A 19987-nucleotide genomic window follows, 5' to 3' on the forward strand; every position below is an offset into this window, starting at 1 on the left:
GTAGGTGAAATATTATGCTAATATCCTTATTATTACTGCTTATCTCCTTACCACCTATAAACTTTAGTTTGTTAAAATATTGTGGCCTTTCCTGCTTACTAAGTCCTTTTCTATATGATTTAGACAGCATAAATTAGCAAAACAACATATTCCGTAGTACATTAACTGTGCAATCCATGCTGTTGTTTACATCCGAGTATCCCCGATATGGCCGTGTATTTGGGAAATTGACCAAACCGTGACTTAAGTGCAAACCCTCTATTAGCTTCTAGCTATTTTTAGCTGTACAAAATGCTTGTTTTGCTGCTACTTTTTGCAAACTGGCATGTCTTACTATAATGTTTTTATGTATTATCTTAATTATGAACAAACTTGTTTTACCGTTTACTGCACAACATTATTCTTCTTGTTATTTCCCTATAGCCGCTAATGAACAGGAAGTCTCGCACATTCACAGAAAACGTCTTACTTCCAAATTAAAAAATAAGGCGGATACTATGAAAATGAGACTTAACTGTGTTCAATTAAAGGTGCAATTTTTGGTGAAATAACCTTCATGAGGCTTATGAAATATATATATTTTTTTCTTTAGGTTTAAAAAATAAGTCTGTTATGCTCATCAAAGCTTTATTTGATCAAAATGCCATAACAAATTATACTGTGAAATATTAACATTTAATATAATGTTTATATTTGAATATATGTGAAAATGTTACTTATTCCCGTGATGGGAAAGCTGAATTTTTAGCAGCCGTTACTCCAGTCTTCAGCTGATTTGCTGCTCAAGAAACATTTGTTAGTATCAATGTTGAAAAACACTTTTTTTAATGTGTTTACTGTTACTTTTTAATTTAATGCATCCTTGCTGAAAAAAAGTATTTATTTTTAATAATAATTTTTTTTCTGCGGGGCAACACAGCAGTGTGAAAATGATGAATTTTCACTGTCGGATTACAAGTCTATGACATTCTCCAGCAAGTCCAAACACAAATCCTGACAACGTCAGTGTATTTATCTTCTTTATTAATAATAAAACCTTTAGTGTTTATGGTAGTAGCGCACAGGTTTTGCTCTTTCTGTCTGAACAGCATTTTTGTGCAGTGAACATTACAGAAATGTAAATTCAGCATAACTATAAAACTGTATTTGTCTTGAATGCAAAAGTCAGTAAATGGTCCATGTTTTATTGGAAATATGAGTACACAAATCATCAGTCACATCACTAATGGTACTCTCCTGTTCCACTTAGCTGAGTTTCATTACTGCTGGGATTGTTCTGTATAATCTTCAGGGATTGTGTCTGTAAATATCAAAAAAAAAGTACATTAGGATACACACTGAAATGAATAAAACTGCATTGTTCTAATATTGTTCAAGCACTGCACTCACCATTACAGCGGTATCTCAGGTTGGACCAGATGATGTTCTCCTGTGAGAAGCAGAACACCCCGAGACGGCCTCCTCTCATGCTGGTGTCTATAACAACTCCAGAGTCCGCGACCAACTCAGAGCCCTCATAGAACTTCACTCTGTGCCAAAACAGAGAAACACCACAAACATGTGTTGCTTCAGTGCACCGTTTCTCAAATCCAAATAAAATCTGAATTCTCTAGTACAGCGTCTAACCTGATGTATCCAACTTGGGGTCTGTGCTTGAGATTCCAGCGGTAGGAGACCTTGTCCTTCCAGCCAACATTACGAGGGTCTTTCCACAGCAGACGCACCTGATTGTTTGTGTCTCCGGTGTGCCACAGTGAATTCCTCAGGAACTCCCCAGGCCCGGTGTTAGACTTCACAGCCTAGAAATGCAAATATATTGTTCATGTCTTTATGATTTTAACTAATCAAATCTAATTGTGACATACTTCAAGTGCAAAATAACTATTTGCCCACATGTTTGAACATCGGTTAAGTGTTTTTGCACGCTTCAGAGTTTAACTAAAGCCACTTTTCTAGATTTGCAGAGGGCTCTGCGGAGCAGCGGTAATGATAAAAGCACACGCTGAGCATTCAGACGGTAATAGAGATGAAGAGTGCGGGACCTTAAGCTGAATGCCAGGCTCAGCCACGGCTCTAAAGGGCACGGCCTGCCAGTAAGTCTGCTCCGTCTGCTTCCACATCACCACATAGAAGCTGGAGGAATCCTGGTAGCCGAAGATGAAGCCTGCGTAGTCATCGTCGGTCACTGTATTCACGTGGAAGGTGCCCTCAAAGTCCACACCACTGAATGCTGTGTATCCTGTATGTGGTGGCAAGATTGTGTAATGTTTTGACCAGATTTCCATTTGAAATACTACAGCTTATGTTTCAACCAGGATTTCAACAAAACAAATCCAGAAATCCAGTTTACCCTTTAGTCAAAGAGATACTCCACAAGAAATCAGAATTTTCTCATCATTTAGTCACTCTCATGCCATCCTAGTTCAGTGTAAAAATTAAATGTAAGACTTTTTAAGACCTGCACAAATAAAATTCATTATCTGCCAGCAGGTGGTGCTTTTAGAGCGGCAGAAATATAGCGGTTTTCCGCTAACAGCTGTAAACAAAGCAGTGTAGCACCTGACTTTGAAATGTGGAGCGCTCATGTTCAGTGTTGCCAGATTGGGCGGTAAAAATTGTTTTGGTTGGTTTGTGGTCAGTTTGGCAGTTTTCAAACTTCAAACAGAAAACCCAAGTGTTCATGTACTGCACTTTTGACACTGAAAATGATGCATGTGTTTTTTAGAGGTTATCAGTTATTTTTATTGTTTGCTGTTTTGAAATAGTGTCTGTCTGTGTATTTTTGTCATATCTGGTCATTTTCTTTTCTGTATGTGCCCTGATGTGAACAGTTTATATATATATATATATATATATATATATATTAGATATATTACTTTTTCATCATTATTTAGTTTTAAGGAGTTAAAAATGGTGATTATCAACCCTGATTGACATGGCAATCACATTCTGTCAACGTTATTAAAGTTTTAGGCTTTTTTTTTTGGCGTGGTTGGATTTTGGTGAGCTTTCGGGCTGGAAACTGTCCATCCAATCTGGCAACACTGCTCATGTTTATTTAATGTAATCATAGCATTTTGAAGTTTAATCATCACATCAAGCCATGTCGCAATTCTTGTCTTTCCATCCCCAAATTTAAGACCTCTTGACATCATAACTAGGAAGCCAGCTGGGCTATTCTGAATTTTATTGTTATTGATTGCTGTTTTGACATAGCGTCTGTCTGTGTATTGTCATATTTGGACTTTTTTTCTGCATGTGGCCTGATTTGATTAATTTTCCTAGGGAATTTATCTATTTTTATATTATTTTGTCATCATTATTTAGTTTTACGGAGTTAAAAATGGTGTTTCTCAACCCTATTTGACATGGCAATCACATTGTATCAACATTATTAAAGTTTTAGGCGTTTTTCTTTTTCTTGGCGTGGGTGGATTTTGGTGAGCTTTTGGATTAGAAATTGTCCATCTAATCTGGCAACACTGCTCATGTTTATTTAATGAAATCATAGTATTTTGAAGTTTAATCATCACATTAAGCCATATCGCAATTCTTGTCTTTCCATCCCCAAATTTAAGACCTCTTGAAATCATAATTAAGACTTTCTTGTACCATTTATGACTTTTAAAGGCCTTAAATTTTATATAAGATCAGCAGAAACCCAGAAGATGTATTTGACTTTCTTTCTTATGTGAAAATAAAGATTTTTAGAAAAATTATATATTTCCAAAAGTCCATATAATGCAAGTGGACAAAAGTTGACGCTTCAAATATATGCAAAACGAACACAACAGTAAACCATACGATCGCAGTTGCTAACTTAATATCTTCTAAAGTAAAACCATAGATGTGTGTGAGAAAAAATACTAATATTTTAATTATTTTAAAACTATAAATTTGCTTCAGAAGACATTGATTCATCCACTGTGGTCATATGGATTGCCACTTTTTTTGTTTTGTGTGTGTTTGAAGCATCACAATGAGGGTCCCATCCACTTGACTTATATTCTCTTACAAAAAAATCTGTGTTTTGCAGAAGCAAGTCATATAAATCTGGTACAACTTTTTTGAGTGGAGTGCCTTTTAGGACAAAACAACATAACTTTACTTAAAAGACTAATTAAAACCAGTATGAATTTCCAGGCTGGTCTATGCTGGATTGGTGCTGTTTTAGCTGGTCTTTTTACCATGGCAATGATAAAGATTATTTGAATGGTTTAGGTCAAAAAAAGTACTCACCAACAGCTAGTCCTGGGTCACTGTTCATGGTTTGGACAATCTCCATTCCCTGATTAAGAACAACCCAGTTGGGGTCAATCTGAGCCTCTCCCTCTGGATCCAGAACCACAGTCTGATAGGCTCTGAAGTCAGTCAGAGTGATCTCTGCGTTCTCAGGACAGGTGTCAATTCGGTCTATCACTTGATCATGATCAAAGTCTCCAGTGCAGGCATCACCCACGCCATCATCTGACAAAGAAGAAAAGTGAAATCAAGACTTTTAGCTGATATCTCTTTTCATCAGTGGCCTGATTTTTGTTGGAGTCCACTATAGGTTTGTGAATCACATTTTGGAACACTTGAAAACACACTTGTTTGCATTTAAAAAAATGTAAACAATACATTTATCGTGATTAACTGAACAACTTATCCTATTAAGCAAATGTTGTGGTTCGTACTGTTTTCATCCTTTTGGTCTGGGTTTTTCACCAGTCTACAATTATCTTGATCATCCAAGATGCCATCATTATCATCGTCATCGTCACACTCGTCTCCGAGTCCGTCCTTATCAGTGTCCAGCTGTGCGCTGTTAATGATGTTGGGGCAGTTGTCTTTGGTGTTCTGATGACCATCTCCATCACTGGAACAAAAGCTCAGTTATAAACTTGTTTTATATTGACTGTCAAAGAAAAAAGTAAAAAAAAAAAAATCATACACTACCTGTCAATGTTTGTGTCACAAGTGTCTCCAACAAGATCATTGTCAACATCAGACTGATTGAAAGACAACAGAAGACAGGTTAAAAATACTAATATTGAAAATGACATATTTAACATACAAATATACGTAATACACATTATACAATTAGTTTCCTTGAATCTGGACAAGAGTCCTTAAAGGGGTCACCGGCATGCCCATTTTCCACAAGTTGATATGATTCTTTAGGGTCTTAATGAAAAGTCTCTAATATACTTTGGTTAAAAATCCTCAATGGTAGTGTAAAACAACACCCTTTTTACCTTGTCAAAATCAGCTCTGCAAAAATCATCCCATTCTGAGGGATTGTTCCTTTAAATGTAAATGAGCTCTGCTTGCCCCGCCCCTCTCTTCTCTCTGTGGAGTGAGGAGCTGCCCTGAGAGATTGTTTACTTTAGCAGCATTTAGCGTGTTTAGCCATGAAATTTGCTAACTAACACGTTATTAGGAAAGATGATTGCAGAAATCCAAAAAAAACCTTATACTGACTTCTGCTGTAGGTGAAGCTGGATCACAAATGATTTGCGCGAACACAGATGCATTTTAGATCGGGAGGCGCATTCCCTTTACAAACAAACGTAATCCACTGCATCTTCAGCGGCTCAGATGTCGGGAGTAAATGACGACCACTATGTTCATTATTACATCCAGCAACACAACACCTCAATCGCTCAATCGGAGAAATGCTTGTCTAACTTACATCCCTGCTCCGGCATTGAAACAATGGAGGTCGGACTGTTACAGCTGATTTGACGCTGATAAGCCGCTCATGTCAATCAACTATTGTGGGAGTGGTCTCTGCTGGTGTGACGGCACACCGACAGGCATCTGAGAACGGCTCAATTTGAAAAAGGGGATATTATTTTTACAAATTAATTAAAAACCACTGCATGGATTTTTATCATTATAGGGTAGATTTGTACATACACTGCCAACACACATGTAAAAGTGAACTTTGCATCCGATGACCCCTTTAAAAGAGTGCTGATATAGCACCCCATATATCAGTCAGTTGTAAATTTTATGGGTGTGGCCTCCAGTCTCATCCACGTCGAGCTATTTTTAGCTGTACAAAACAGCTTGTTTTGCTGCTTGATATTGCAAACGGGTCTCGTACCATATTATTATCACAGAATCATTCACTCACACGATTGATTTTGTGTGTTGCACAAAGAGGTTGTGTCAGTTTTGGATTTGTTTGCTTTGACTATTTTTCGCTGGTGAAGCAATAGTTTAATAGTTAATTGTTTATTCACTGAAACTATTCTCAGAATCAAAGCAACTCAGAATCTGGTTGTTTTGTGAATATCAGCACGCAGTCAGTCACTGATATTTAAGAATAACAGTACTGCTTGCTAAACTGTTTAACAATCTTACATGGTTTGATGGTCATACCATGTTTTTGGATATGTACAGTGATAAGAGGGATTCTGCCGGTATGATACCTTATTGATAAACAGAGCTGGGTGGTAATTTATTAAATGTAATCTAGATTACATAATCAGATTTCAAAAATTATAATATGTGTAAATAGAGTAAATTGCATTTTAAAATTCTCAGAATCAAACTATAGCTACTTTTTATGCATTACATGATTACATATTATTCACACAATAGCAATAGCAAATTTTGAGGACATTCACACAAAGAACAGTCATTAGAATTTATTAGAATGTATTTACTAAAATCTTTTTAGGTTTAATAAGCATCAATATTCCATCAACTACTGATGAACACATTCATTTTTATTTGAATTATCATGCAACAAGTTATTTAAACATGTGTTTCTAAAATGCACAAATTTACCTTTCACCTAATATATTTACTATATCTAATAGTACCCCTGAGATTTTAAAATAAATATTTTAATAATTAAGTATCACATTTGCATGTTCACAGTTTTATGACGTTGGTTATGGTCACACATGATTTGTGGCTACACAAATATATATATATTTTGTTGTGTGTTATTTTGATTGATTTTATATTGACTTAATTTAGTTTAACATTTTTATGATTTAATCAATGATTAGTTTTTCTTTAAACTCATAAACTTGCAGTTCCTTACAAACCCCAGTTTAGGAAACCTTGATGTAATATAATGTTTAATGCACTTCATGTTGTTAATAACAATGAATGGAATATATTTTATTAATCTTTGTATTTTTATGTCAATATGGTACAAGATTATCCTATTTAAATCAATGCTTTTGAGTTAGGTCAAAAGTAATCTAAAAGTAATCTGATTATATTAAATGTGTAATGTAATGGATTACATTACTAACTACAATTTTTGTCATGTAATCAGTAACAAATTACAATTTGTAAGTAATCTACCCAGCTCTGTCGATAATAATGATAGATAGATGATAGATAGATAAATATGTTTAATCAATGCTGTGATGCTAGGCAGTATGAAACAGATATTTTTGTATTACTGAGATACTATTATAGTTCTGATATATATATAGTTCTTTTTTTATATTTTTCATTTTTAATTTTAAGTAAAGTTTTATTAATTTGTTTATTATTATTTAACTGTCTGTACTCATTTATTCATTTCTCCCTTTTTAAACTAAATGAACATATCAAAATGAGTAATGCAACTACCTGAAATTTTATTTTATTTCAGTTAACATTGCAAGAACCACTGCACTATTTATTTATTTATTTATTGTTTGTTTGTTTGATTGTTTCAGTTAACTATAATAACCCTTGTTTGAAACTTGGATAACTACTAATTCTGAGATAAAATGCCTAAATAATTTGACTCCCTAAAACAGAGGTAGGTAAGGAGTTTTCAAGAAACCATGATTTTTTAAAACTAATATCTAGCAGTAAAGCTATCCATTTAAATTAGGTTTAAAGTTAGGTGAAACTAGGTGAAAAGGTAATCTGAAATCTAAAAATAGGGGGAAACTTGCATCCGGAAATAACTATCTAATAGCGATCAAAAAATATCTAATATTAAAATACACAGAATGAAACAGAATTCAGAAACAAGCAGTAATAATGTTGTTCGGCACCTGGTTGGGGTTTGGCACCTCAGGGCAGCTGTCGCATGCATCACCAACACCATCACTATCTTTGTCCGTCTGGTCAGGGTTGGGAACCAACGGACAGTTATCCAGGATGTTCTTCAAACCTACAGTAGAGAATGTTCTTGGATTCATTCAGTAATTCAGAGTATAAAATAAAGAGGCACCAGTGACATAAACGAAAGTATCATACAGAGGTGTACTGTTTAAAATGTCAGTGAATGGAGCAAACTCCATCAGGAGAAATGCATTGCGGTGTTATAGAGTATACAGTGATGTCTTTGTGTGCGGTTTGTTGGGTTATGTCACAAGATGGCGGTGTTTCGGAAAGACTTCTGTGGAATAGTTTCCACGCATCAGCAGCTCTTGGCTCGGGTTCCTGGTGGAAATGTGGTTGCTCAAAGGAGACATGACCAAGCTCTAAAGTATCAAGTCAAGTGTCTGGATTTCTGCCTTGATGAACAGACCGTAAATGTCAAGCGCTGCCTGGACTCGATTTTACACTTTTCAGACTGGAACAAATAATTGTCCATTTGAAAGAAAATGATCAGTGTGGTGCCGTAGACACTGTTAATATCCCTACAGGTCACTTCAGTTTTACATGACCCGTGCAAGCAAAGCAGTGCTCTAATTTGAGCTTTAAAAACACACAAGCTTCTGTTTTTCCTCATAAAAAATGACCTAAGCACAGGAGAATCCAGATTAAATACAGCCCCGAAGGGTGAAAAGGATATTTAAAACATAACACCCCATTTCTGCAACTAAATAAGCCCGATGGCAGACGAAACACTAGCAGAGATCGGAAAAATGTGAGCAGAAAGTGTAGACAAGTTGATCTTTGGCAAAATCAGTCCTGAATTAAATTACCATCTCCGTCTATGTCATCATCACAGGCATCTCCCAGCCCGTCCTTGTCTGTGTCCCGCTGGTCAGGGTTCTCCACGTTTTTGCAGTTATCACAAGCGTCACCATGGAGATCTTTATCACTGTTCTTCTGGTCTATGTTAGAAACCAACCAGCAGTTGTCCTGTAGGAATACAGTCACGCAAGCACTGACATTAAAGAGAGCAATTCGGTTTAAGGAAATTGTGATCTAATGATGAATGATCTGTACCTGATCGTTGAAGATACCATCGCTGTCTGCATCCTCATCACAGGCATCTCCCTTTCCGTCTCTGTCTGCGTCTTCTTGGCCCGAGTTTGGAACAAATTTGCAGTTATCCTGAAAATGAAAAGTAAGATAAACTGGTAACACTTTAATATAAGGTTTTTGAGGTAAACATTCTAGGATTTTTCTCCATATACTGGACTTAAGTGGTGCCAAACAGTGTTGGGGCATGTTACTTTTAAAAAGTAATTAGTTATAGTTACTAGTTACAAATAGTAACTGAGTTAGTAACTGAGTTACATCATTGTAAATGTAACTAATTACCAGCGAAAGTAACTATTGTGTTACTTTTTAAAAAAAGTTCAAATATGTCAAATAACTTGGATGCCCCCAATATATTAAATATGTTAAATGAATGAAATTTAAATTAAATTATTGAAATTTTTAATTTACTCACCAGACTAATATTATATATCTGATATACTATATATACAGTACACTGTAAAAAACAATTTGTTGAGTCAACTTCAAATAATTTGTAACCTGGCTGCCTTAAAATTTTAAGTTCAGTCAACTCAAAAAAAACAACAACTCATTATTCAACTTAAAATGTTAAATTATACTAAGTGACAACTTAGATATTTGAGTTGAATCAACTTAAAATTTTAAGGCAGCTGGGTTACTTACCCATCTGTTAAGTTTAGCAGACACAAATATCGAAGTTGTTACTTAGTACAACTTAACATTTCAAGTTGACTAAACTTATTTTACTCAACAAATTGTGTTTTTTATTTTTTACAGTGTTATAGTCAACATTTGAAGTGGATCAAAACCTTTCATCAAAGTTGTTCTAAAACCAAAACAATACCCGTTCTTGTCTTAGGACAACTTTGATGAACATTTCTGATCCATTTCAAATGCTGACTACTGTATACTATATATATATTAAATATATATATATATTTATATATATATACATCTTAATGGCACAGTTTTTTTTTTTAAATATCTGACACTTAGCATCAGTCATCCAAGCATTATAATATTACATTATGATAATTTAGCAATAAACTTTACTAATTAGAATAACTATGAATGCATATTTGTCATGTTGACTTAGGACTGGTGGTGGTGCTTAAGATATTGTTTGTCATTTAGTATTTCTATAAAAAAGGGGAAAAACTAATACTGATAAGATAATAAAACTACTACAAATTCTACTACTAATAACAATATAAAATGCACCAAGGATTAATGAGCTGCTGGGTTCATAACTATTAATAAAGTTTTGTTCGCTTGAACTGATTTGCTGAAATCAGAGCAGGGGCGATAATAGTTGAGCGCCAGCCAATGAGATTGCAGTTTGCATATTAGTTCCGCCTACTACCGCCTACTAGTTCTTAAAAGCTGAAGAATTCCAAAGGAACTCCATTATTTTGACAGGAAAATACAACAAAGAATATCGTTTACATGTAGCACGTCAATTCTTCATAGTATATAAGACTCTCTCACTGGTGTGTGCCTTCACACTAGAGTTTACGTATCGTCAAATACAGGTACGCTGCGCATCCATTCAGATGAACTAAAAAATAAAATTATACCGCATTTTATTGTCAGTATCGGTAATGGCGTTGTAACGGGGAAACAGTAATTCGTTTGATTACTCGTTACTGGAAAAAATAACGCCATTATTCCCATCACTGATGCCCAACGGCCTGAAGGTCCAAACTGCAGTTTCAGTGCAGCTTCAATGGGCTCTACAGCATCCCAGTCGAGGAACAAGGGTCTTATCTAGCGAAACGATCGGCCATTTTCTAAAAACATCTTGCGGTAGCTCTGCCATGCTCGTCCACGACTTCACGCATTACAAAATCACGTCGGAAACGTCATGTACGGTTAGATCTTCATCTGTGTACTTCGGTTCAAAAAGGTAGGGTAAGGTGAAAAACTCCATCTCATTTTCTCCCCCAGCTTCAAAATCATCTGACATCGTTGTTTTACCTTTTTTTTGTATAAGGTGTTTGACTTTTTTTGCTCCTTCGCTTTGTAAACACTAGATTGGTACTTCTGCTAACGTCACACTTGAACTTTCCAACGTAATTACGTAATCTATGAAGTCAAGCTACGGCAAGATAAGCATTTGTGGTTAAAAAGTATATAAATTTCTGTTTTTTTTTTATAGAAAATGAATAATTGTTTCGCTAGATAAGACCCTTATTCCCTGGCTTAGATCATGTAGAGCCCTTTGAAGCTACACTGAAAGTGCAATTTGGACCTTCAACCCGCTGATTCCCATTAAAGTCCACTATATGGAGAAAAATCCTGGAATGATTTCCTCAAAAACCTTAATTTCTTTTTGACTAAAGAAAGAAGAAAAACACGAACATCGCAGATGAGTAAATTATCAGGAATTTTTTATTCTGGAAGTGAACTAATCCTTTAAAATATGAAAACCCTTTAATAACCCTTCTATTTAAAATAGAAAACCCTTATTAAATCTTGACTGATAAATGCAGTAAAGAATATAAATAGAAATTGCAAAATCACCTTCTTGCAGGTTCCATCTCTGCACTTAAGTACGCTATCTGGATAGGCGTCAATGTCTGTGTCCTTTCCACAGACGTAGCCGTTTCCTGCCCAGCCAACTTGACACTAAAAGCAAAAAGATATTGAAAGATGTCAGCTGTGTCCTGACTCAGAAGTATGGAATAGGACCAGCACAAACTGTAACATGATACCCCTTTATGTTTTCTCAAATAAACAAGACATCTGTCTAAATGCTTGACATCTCACCACACAGCTGATGCTCCCATCTCTTTCCACAACACATTCAGCATTGATGTCACAGGGATTTGGCTGGCCGTTTCCACACAGCCTTTCAGTTTGAGCAGCAGTGTCCAGGCCAGTGTCTTTGCAGCCACTAGTCTGGTCACCTGTGAATCCAGTCTTGCAGATCCCACAGTGAAAAGCACCCTACAAAAAACAAGCTTTACATATAGACTACATTTACTGTACCTTACGCTATTATGGGTAATCTAGGATGGTTGTAAGTTTACCATTGTGTTATGGCAGTAAGAATTGGGTGTGCAACCACCGTTATCCATCTGGCACTCATCAATATCATTACACATCTGATAAGAAAGGATAAATATGGTGTTAATCACAATATGGTACTAAAATAACAAACTATGCCAGTTTTAACCATGTGTATCATTGTAATACTATGTTTTTTTAACACATACACTACCAGTCAAAAATTCTAAAACAGTAAGATTTTTAATGTTTTTTAAAGAAGTCTCTTCTGCTCACCAAGCCTGTATTACAGCAAAAAGCAGTAAAATTTTGAAATATTTTTACTATTTAAAACAACTGTCATTACAGTTACATTACACCATCATTACTCCAGTTACATGATCCTTCAGAAATTATTCCAATATTCTGATTTGCTGCTCAAAAACATGTATAATTATTGTTCAAAACAGCTGAGTAGATTTTTTTCAGTTTTTTTGATGAATAGAAAGTTCAGAAGAACAGCATTTTTCTGAAATAGAAATATTTTGTAACATTATAAATGTCTTTTGATCAATTTAAAGCTTCCTTGCTAAATAAAAGTATTAATTTCTATCAAAAAAAAAAAAAAATCTGACTCAAAGCTTTTGAATGGTGTAGTGTACAATGTTACAAAAGCTTTTTATAAATGCTGATCTTTGGATCTTTCTATTAATCAAAGAATCCTGAAAAAATGTATTCAGCTGTTTTAAATATTGATAATAATAATAAATGTTCCTTGAACAGAAAATCAGCATATTAGAATGATTTTTGAAGGACATTAAAGACTGGAGCAATGATGCTGAAAATAGAAAATAGAAAGCAGTTATTTTAAATGGTAAAAACATTTTAAAAATGTTACTGATTTTGCTGTACTTTGGATCACATAAATGCAGGCTTGGTGAGCAGAAGAGACTTCTTTAAAAAAAAAAAATAAATAAAAATAAAAAAACATTAAAAATGTTACTGTTCAAAAACTTTTGACTGGTAGCATATTTATGCGTTATAATAATTTAATGTAATATTTTATTTAATTAAGCATTGTCCCAAATACGTACTTGTTTGTGTGTCTGAGCATAGTCAATGCCCACACCCTGGATCTCTGGGCCAGTGTAGCCTCGTGGACACTTCTCACATCTGAACCCTGGTGCAGTGTTAATACACCGTACACCAGAGAAACATGGGTTGAACTGGCACTAAAATTGAACAGTTTATAAGGTTAGCTGGATTTATGATGTACAACAATCAATGTTTCGTAGTATATTGATGATGAAGTCGCACAATTGCACTGCGAACTGTGAAAAGTTCTATAAAAACCATAGGAAAATTACCTTGGTTTAAACAATAATTAGTCTAATAAAATACCTAATGAAACAAGATGATGTTAAAAATTATTATGTGTTCCTAATTGAGTTTTATTATTCATCATTTAGGTAGAACACAATGTCAGAGGTGTTTATTGAGATACTGCGGTGAGTAATGGAAAAAATAAAATCAAACAAGTTTTCATGAGTGTTCTTGTTTTTACAAAACTATGACAGAAGTAAACAGGAAACAGGTGGTTGGATGAACAAAACAACAGCAAACCCTTTCTTTTGGTTATTTATAATCTGGCTTGTATAACATTAAAATAAACAAAAAACAAAGTCTAACCTCATCTACGTCATCACAATGGACTCCATCCCCAGTGTAGCCCTCAGGACAGGGTGCACATTCCACACCTCCAGCGGTTTCGGTACACATGTCTGGCTTAAAACAGACCCCAGGTCTGCACTTGGCCTTCTTTTTATCCAGCAGTCCCGCTTTGTTCCGTTCAGCTGCATTGAAATGTTGACAGTACACTTGAGTTCACCTGTCTGACAACTTCAGTGTCCTCATTATAAGCTGACTTGAGTGAGCACAGACACGATTGTTACAAATACTGCAAAATGTTTTCTCATTATAGCTGTTACGTAACATTTTTAACAAGAATCTTACCATCGCATGGAACACACTCCAAGATAGTCTTTCTCAGGTCAGCGGTTTCTTTGGTCTGTTATGAAAACAGATTGTTATTATCCTGAAGTTCTGAGGAAACTATAGGGATAGCTCACCTGAAAATGAACAGTATGCCTTTGTTTACTTAATCTCATTACATTGATACAAACCTGAATGAATGACTCTGGAATCATTTAGACCGCTTCTGTCAACTGGATTAACCGATTTAGTGAAAATACTGTAAACTCAGAAGAACTCAAAAGAACTGTATTTTTGGGTGAACTATCCCTTTAAGGAGCTATTTTCCCACTCAATTTCAAGTTACCTGCTGATCGACCTTCTGTTTCAAATCTTGGATCATTCGCATTAGCTCGAACATTGGGCCAGCTTCCATTTTTGAAGTCGTTCCTGTAGAAATTTAACATAACATATTTTCTGTACTAGAAACAAACCTAACGAAATTCAGCTAAATAACAGAGAAAAAAACAGCCTCACCTAGTAGTTGCAGTGTTTCCATCTGTTCACTCTGCGCTCTGTGATCCCTGTGCTCGCTGTTCTCCGGTCCATTGCAGTCCTGAAGCTCTACCACATTATCAATAGACTCATCAAGTACGAGTCTGAGGTCTGACAGCTTATCCTGTAGCATAGGTACAAATTCATGCATAGTAAAAAATTGTAGTCATTTTTACACAGCAAAATGCTACAGTAAAAACATGTTAAGTTACCTTATATGATCAAAAACTGTAAACGGTTTAACTCTAACTAAAATACAGTCAAAATGGTTTTTCACAAGTAAAAACAGTAAAGGGACATTCCCAGAAGTCCCTCCATGACACATCACTTATGATTACTGTGTACTACACTGTAAAAAATAAAAAACACTATTTGTTGAGTCAGCTTAAAATAATTTGTTACCCTGCTGCTTTAAAATTTTAAGTTCAGTCAACTAAAACAAGTTTAGTCAACTTGAAATGTTAAGTTGTACTAAGTAACAACTTAGATATTTGTATTTGCTAAACTTAACAGATGGGTAAGTAACCCAGCTGCCTTAACATTTTAAGTTGATTCAACTCAAATATCTAAGTTGTCACTTAGTATAATTTAACATTTCAAGTTGAATAAACTTTTTTTGAGTTGACTGAACTTAAAATTTTAAGGCAGCCAGGTTACAAATTATTTTAAGTTGACTCAACAAATTGTTTTTGTACAGTGTAGGGCTGTCACCAGTGTTGGGGGTAACGCATAACGCTAGTTACGTAACAACATTACTTTTTTCAAGTAATTAGTAAGGTAACGCATTACTTTTGAATTTCTACGAAAATATCTGAGTTACTTTTTCAAAAAAGTAACGGCAGTTAGTTTTTTCCCTTATTCATTGATTGATAAGTCTGCTGTCAGTAAATTGGGAGTAAACATGATGTTACTGTATTCTAGACTAAATGTGAACATGCATTAATTCATCTCACTCACAAAAAACAGATTCAGTATTCCTCAAAATGAATAAAAACAGTGAAATGCAAACTCAGAATATGAAGCAATCCTGCAATAATTAAATATGTTAAATAATTAAATAAAACAGATATCCTTTATGTGTTTAATCCCATTTTATATCATACCAGTGTCTTTGCTGCTGACCTGCGATAATGCAATTCAACCATACTAATAAGCAAAAATTACTTTAGATAAACTAACATTTGTGCTTCATTTTATTTTATAGCTGAAGAGTGATCTCCTGCATAAATGTACTTTTCTTTCAGCCTGAGGTGAATTAATTTCCTTTTTGGTGTAAAAGGGCTTTTACATTAGAATTGTTTTATATTAAAAACAAAGAAGCAAGCCCTGTCCCGATTTAAAAAGTAATGCAAAACTAACATAAAGCATTACTTTCCATAAAAAGTAACTAAGTAACGTAATTAGTAGACCTGAGTGAACAACAGCCTTTAAAATGACTAAATACATATATAATAGCAATGAGGCAATAAGGTGTCAAAAGCAAGTAATCATATGGTTTTACTGAACAACTGTTAAACTATTAAAATACATAATGTATTATAAACAATAGAGCTGCAGAGGGTGCCAACCGCCTGACCATTGTTTTTACACTTCACTGCCCGATCTAATCTGTTTAATATTGACTCAACAACATTTAATTCAAATTTCCACTTAATCTTTATTATTTGGCAATTTCTGTATGATAGAAAAGCTACAGCCACTGTAATTTCTTAAATATGTGGACATAAAAATGTGTAAACTCAGGGTGAGGGTTTAAACTTTTATTTTTAAATCGCGATGAACAGTTAGCATATTGTTAAAGATAAGGATGTATTCTCCTGTTTGCGTAGGTTTATAAACGATTAACCTTACAAATCTAATGAAATGGCACACATTGCGTTCCCAGATGAATATTAAAATAAACCCAAACTCACAACAATATGCAGAGATGCAGTTTGAGACACTCCACAGATGTAAATGATTTGTGTAGCAGCATTTACTGTGAAGGAAGCTGCTCTGAGAAACATGTAGGCTACGTAACTTACAGGAATGTAAATAAATACAGCGCATATATTAAACCTGCATCGCACTGAGCGTAAACAATGCCATTGAACCGAACAAAACTCAAATATTTTGCTGATTACTGCTGCTGAAAATAGTCAGTTATTGTCATATTTTGGGCTGTACTAATCGGTTGGACCGGGGAAAACACTTGGAGTACTACAGACTGCCAAAAGTTACGACAAATCAAGGAGAAAAGTGCAAAAAACATTCTGAGGAAGAAATGGCGTTGGTTGGCCAAACTAAACCAGGATTTCCAGGGCAAGAATTTTGACAACATTTGTGTTTGTTTTTATCATTTCCAGTCAGGTAGGTGAAATATTAGGCTAATATCTTAATTAATACTGCTCATGCATATCTATTAACCTATTAACTTTAGTTTGTCAAAATACTGCGCCATTTCCTGCTTACTAAGTCTTTCTCTATATGATTTAGCAGCTTCCACACATTTTCAGCAGGTTTAGACAGCATAAAGTAGCCGAACAATGTATTCAGTAGTACATTAACCATGCAATCCATGCTGTTGTTTACATCCGGGTCACCAATATGGCGTGTGGGTAACTGACCAAATCGTGACATAAGTGCAAACCATCTATAGAGGAAATTTTATAACTTAATGTTGTCTTATTTTTACAGAATATCAAAAATTGTTTGAACCATTTTGCATGAAAAATGATGAAAACTGTGCGTGAGTTCTGACTGGCCGATCACTGTTGTTTAGTTCGTAAATGATCCTACATGGAGAATTTTCATATTTAATTTGCATGGTAAGTTTTACACAACATTATAAATCTAAAGAGGATGATAAAAGGGATGGTGGTTTTACAGAGCGGATGCTTTTTGTCATTTTTTTCAACAAGGGTAGTACTGGATATGATTTATGGACAAGCCACTAACAATGATTCATTGTGTGGCTTTTGTATTGTGCCACCTGTATATTAAGGTGGTCATCAGTACATTTTAAGGTAAAAGGGCAGTTTTTTACTGTAAAGTTTTTACAGCTTACTGTATGCATAGATAAACCAATCAGAACAATGATATTGTTTGTTCGCCCTTCTAGGTTTACCTGGTTCGAGGTTGACAGGGTCTTGAGCGTGATTCGTTTTGGTCCCTGAGGCAGTGATTTGAAGGCCTGCGGCACGTCCTGCACTCTCTCCACCAGCTTGCAATCCACATAGAGGGTTGTGGTGGGGGTCCCCTTCTGCAGCCCGCTGAAGTGAAGCAGTATGTAGTGTTCTTTACCATCTGTCAGTGGCACTTTAGCGAAACTGGTTGTCCCAACCTTTCCGTTGCTTTTCAGATATTTCAAAACAACTGAACAGAAAAAGTATTTAGTGTACATATGAAGTATTTACTGGGCCACTGAACATAAAGCACAGAAAACCAACCTTTGTTTTGTTTTCCCTGAATGCTGAAATCAAAATAATCTGTGTTGTCCATAGCATTGAAGATGCGGAAGGCACGAGTCGGAGCTTTGTTCTGCACCTTCAGGCTTGCAAGGATAAAAACGTTGTTCATGTTCTTTGCCTTTATTCCTCCCTGCAGAAGGTCAGGTAGGCAATCCGGTGACACCAGTAGATCATAAACTGCAAAATTAGCATTTTTGTCAACAGATTTGCTTTGGAAACTGATAGTTTTTGATGCATTTGTGTAATGCATGTTATTGAACTTGAATTTGGCTACTCTTCTGTCCAAGACAAAAATTATAAAAAGCAACCAGTGAGGTCATTGGCAGAATTGACCACAGCTAAAGAGTGTTCAGTACCACATTTATTAATCCCACTGCATGCTGTGGGATTTCCACATATTTTATGACATTTATGGAGTGATAACTGACTTGCCTAGCACAAGAAAAACAACTCATTTCTGCTTAAAAGGAGGGTATTTCACATTTTAACAACAGAAAACTAAAGTATATACACACTTAATCATAAAAAGATTTAGAAATAAGTGCAAAAAGAAAAAAATGCAAGAATCTTAACATGCACAGAAGTATTTAAATGTATTAAGGACTTACCAATTCCTTGAGTTTTCACTGCATTGAAGAGTTGTAACATTAACTGTAAACTGAATATGATTCTTGGCCAAGAACCCATTTTGGATTTATTTTATGTGATGAATCCAGTTCAAGTGTTCCACCTTTATTCCTGTCAAAATAGTTTCTGCTCTGACCCCTGATTCAGTCTCGCTCAGTAGCCGTCAAAACAGAACTGCTTGTTCCCTGTAGCCCAGCAGATGAACGAGAACCAGACTGGTGCTCAAGTGATTTACGCTTTTCAGATGTCTCTCTATATATAAGGTGTGACCAAGCACCTCCTCCAGAATGCTTCTGTGCTTTTACCAGCCACATATTGCTGTGAGCATGTCAAATCAAAACCTTCTAAAAGAGCTCTTTGTTAATAATGGTAAATAATGGGAGGACGTGCTTTGGTTTTTAGTCAGAACGCACGCCAGCTGGTTAAAGGTTGCAATGAATATTCTGTTTTAAATGATCTAATTAAACTAATGTTTATGAAAGCAAACCTAAAATGTATTATTATGTACTTATTTATACAGTTATATTATATTCACTTCAAAGTTGCAAATGAGGATTTGTACACAAAAATGATCATGGCTTAACAATCCGACCGCATTTAACCAAACAATCTGCCAAGAAAAGAAAGAAGGAAAGACAGACAGACAGAGAGACAGACAGAAACAACACATTTACAGGAATGATCTGGCGTGACATGTCCTTGCTGAGCCTTGCCAGTTCGAGTGTTACGGCAGATGAGTTATGGAAAATCAATTAAACCTTCAGCTTCATATGAATGAAAGAGTTTACCACATTAACTCTACAACTCCCTAAATATTGTATCCTACAGACTCTCAAATAACAGATTTAATTCTTAAAAAAGGTAAAAGTGACAGTATTAATTTAAAAATGACCAAAATCAACCTATATATATATACATACATACAGTTGTGCTCAAAAGTATTCATACCCTTGTTAAATATGATCAAAGAAGGCTGTAAAAATAAATCTGCATTGTTTATCCATTTGATCTTTTGTTCAAAAAATTAAATAAAAATCCTAACTTTAATTGAAATAAAAAAAAAAAAATGTTGGGGAAAATCTTATTGTGAAATAAATATTTTTTCTTTAATACACAATCGCCACAATTATTGGTACCCCTAGAAATTCTTATAAGTAAAGTATCTCCCATTCATATTTGCAGTTTTAGCCCACTGGGGTCACTATGAACATTAAATGATCCAGCCATGGCTTCTTGTTTCAGAGGAATATAAA

General features: G+C 35.0%; 1 protein-coding gene across 1 annotated transcript; it reads right to left on the minus strand.

The window, feature by feature from the left end:
- Nucleotides 1-1006: 1006 nt before the first annotated feature.
- On the minus strand, nt 1007-18980 carry thbs4a (thrombospondin 4a). The gene is made up of 21 exons (XM_051109830.1): nt 18716-18980; nt 18087-18284; nt 17765-18012; nt 14641-14782; nt 14471-14553; nt 14146-14200; nt 13822-13985; nt 13227-13364; nt 12177-12251; nt 11914-12093; nt 11668-11772; nt 9127-9234; nt 8880-9039; nt 8001-8119; nt 4939-4991; nt 4677-4858; nt 4240-4467; nt 2043-2239; nt 1627-1799; nt 1390-1529; nt 1007-1300 (listed from the first exon to the last, which is right to left on the minus strand). Exons 1-21 carry the CDS (start codon nt 18792-18794, stop codon nt 1260-1262), a joined length of 2868 nt encoding a protein of 955 aa, XP_050965787.1. The 5' UTR covers nt 18795-18980; the 3' UTR covers nt 1007-1259.
- Nucleotides 18981-19987: the final 1007 nt, after the last annotated feature.

The sequence above is a fragment of the Labeo rohita genome, chromosome 5 (genome assembly GCF_022985175.1).
Source record: "Labeo rohita strain BAU-BD-2019 chromosome 5, IGBB_LRoh.1.0, whole genome shotgun sequence".
NCBI classification, from domain to species: domain Eukaryota; kingdom Metazoa; phylum Chordata; class Actinopteri; order Cypriniformes; family Cyprinidae; genus Labeo; species Labeo rohita.

Bases quoted from the DNA above. Each gene is read 5' to 3' on its own strand.
- thbs4a (XM_051109830.1), bottom strand. From the start codon at position 18,794: ATGGGTTCTTGGCCAAGAATCATATTCAGTTTACAGTTAATGTTACAA. The intron at 18,285-18,715 runs GTAAGTCCTTAA...CTAATTTTGCAG, and splicing joins AGTGAAAACTCAAGGAATTG to TTTATGATCTACTGGTGTCA. The intron at 9,235-11,667 runs GTGATTTTGCAA...TTTCATTTTCAG, and splicing joins GAGATGGAACCTGCAAGAAG to GATAACTGCAAATTTGTTCC.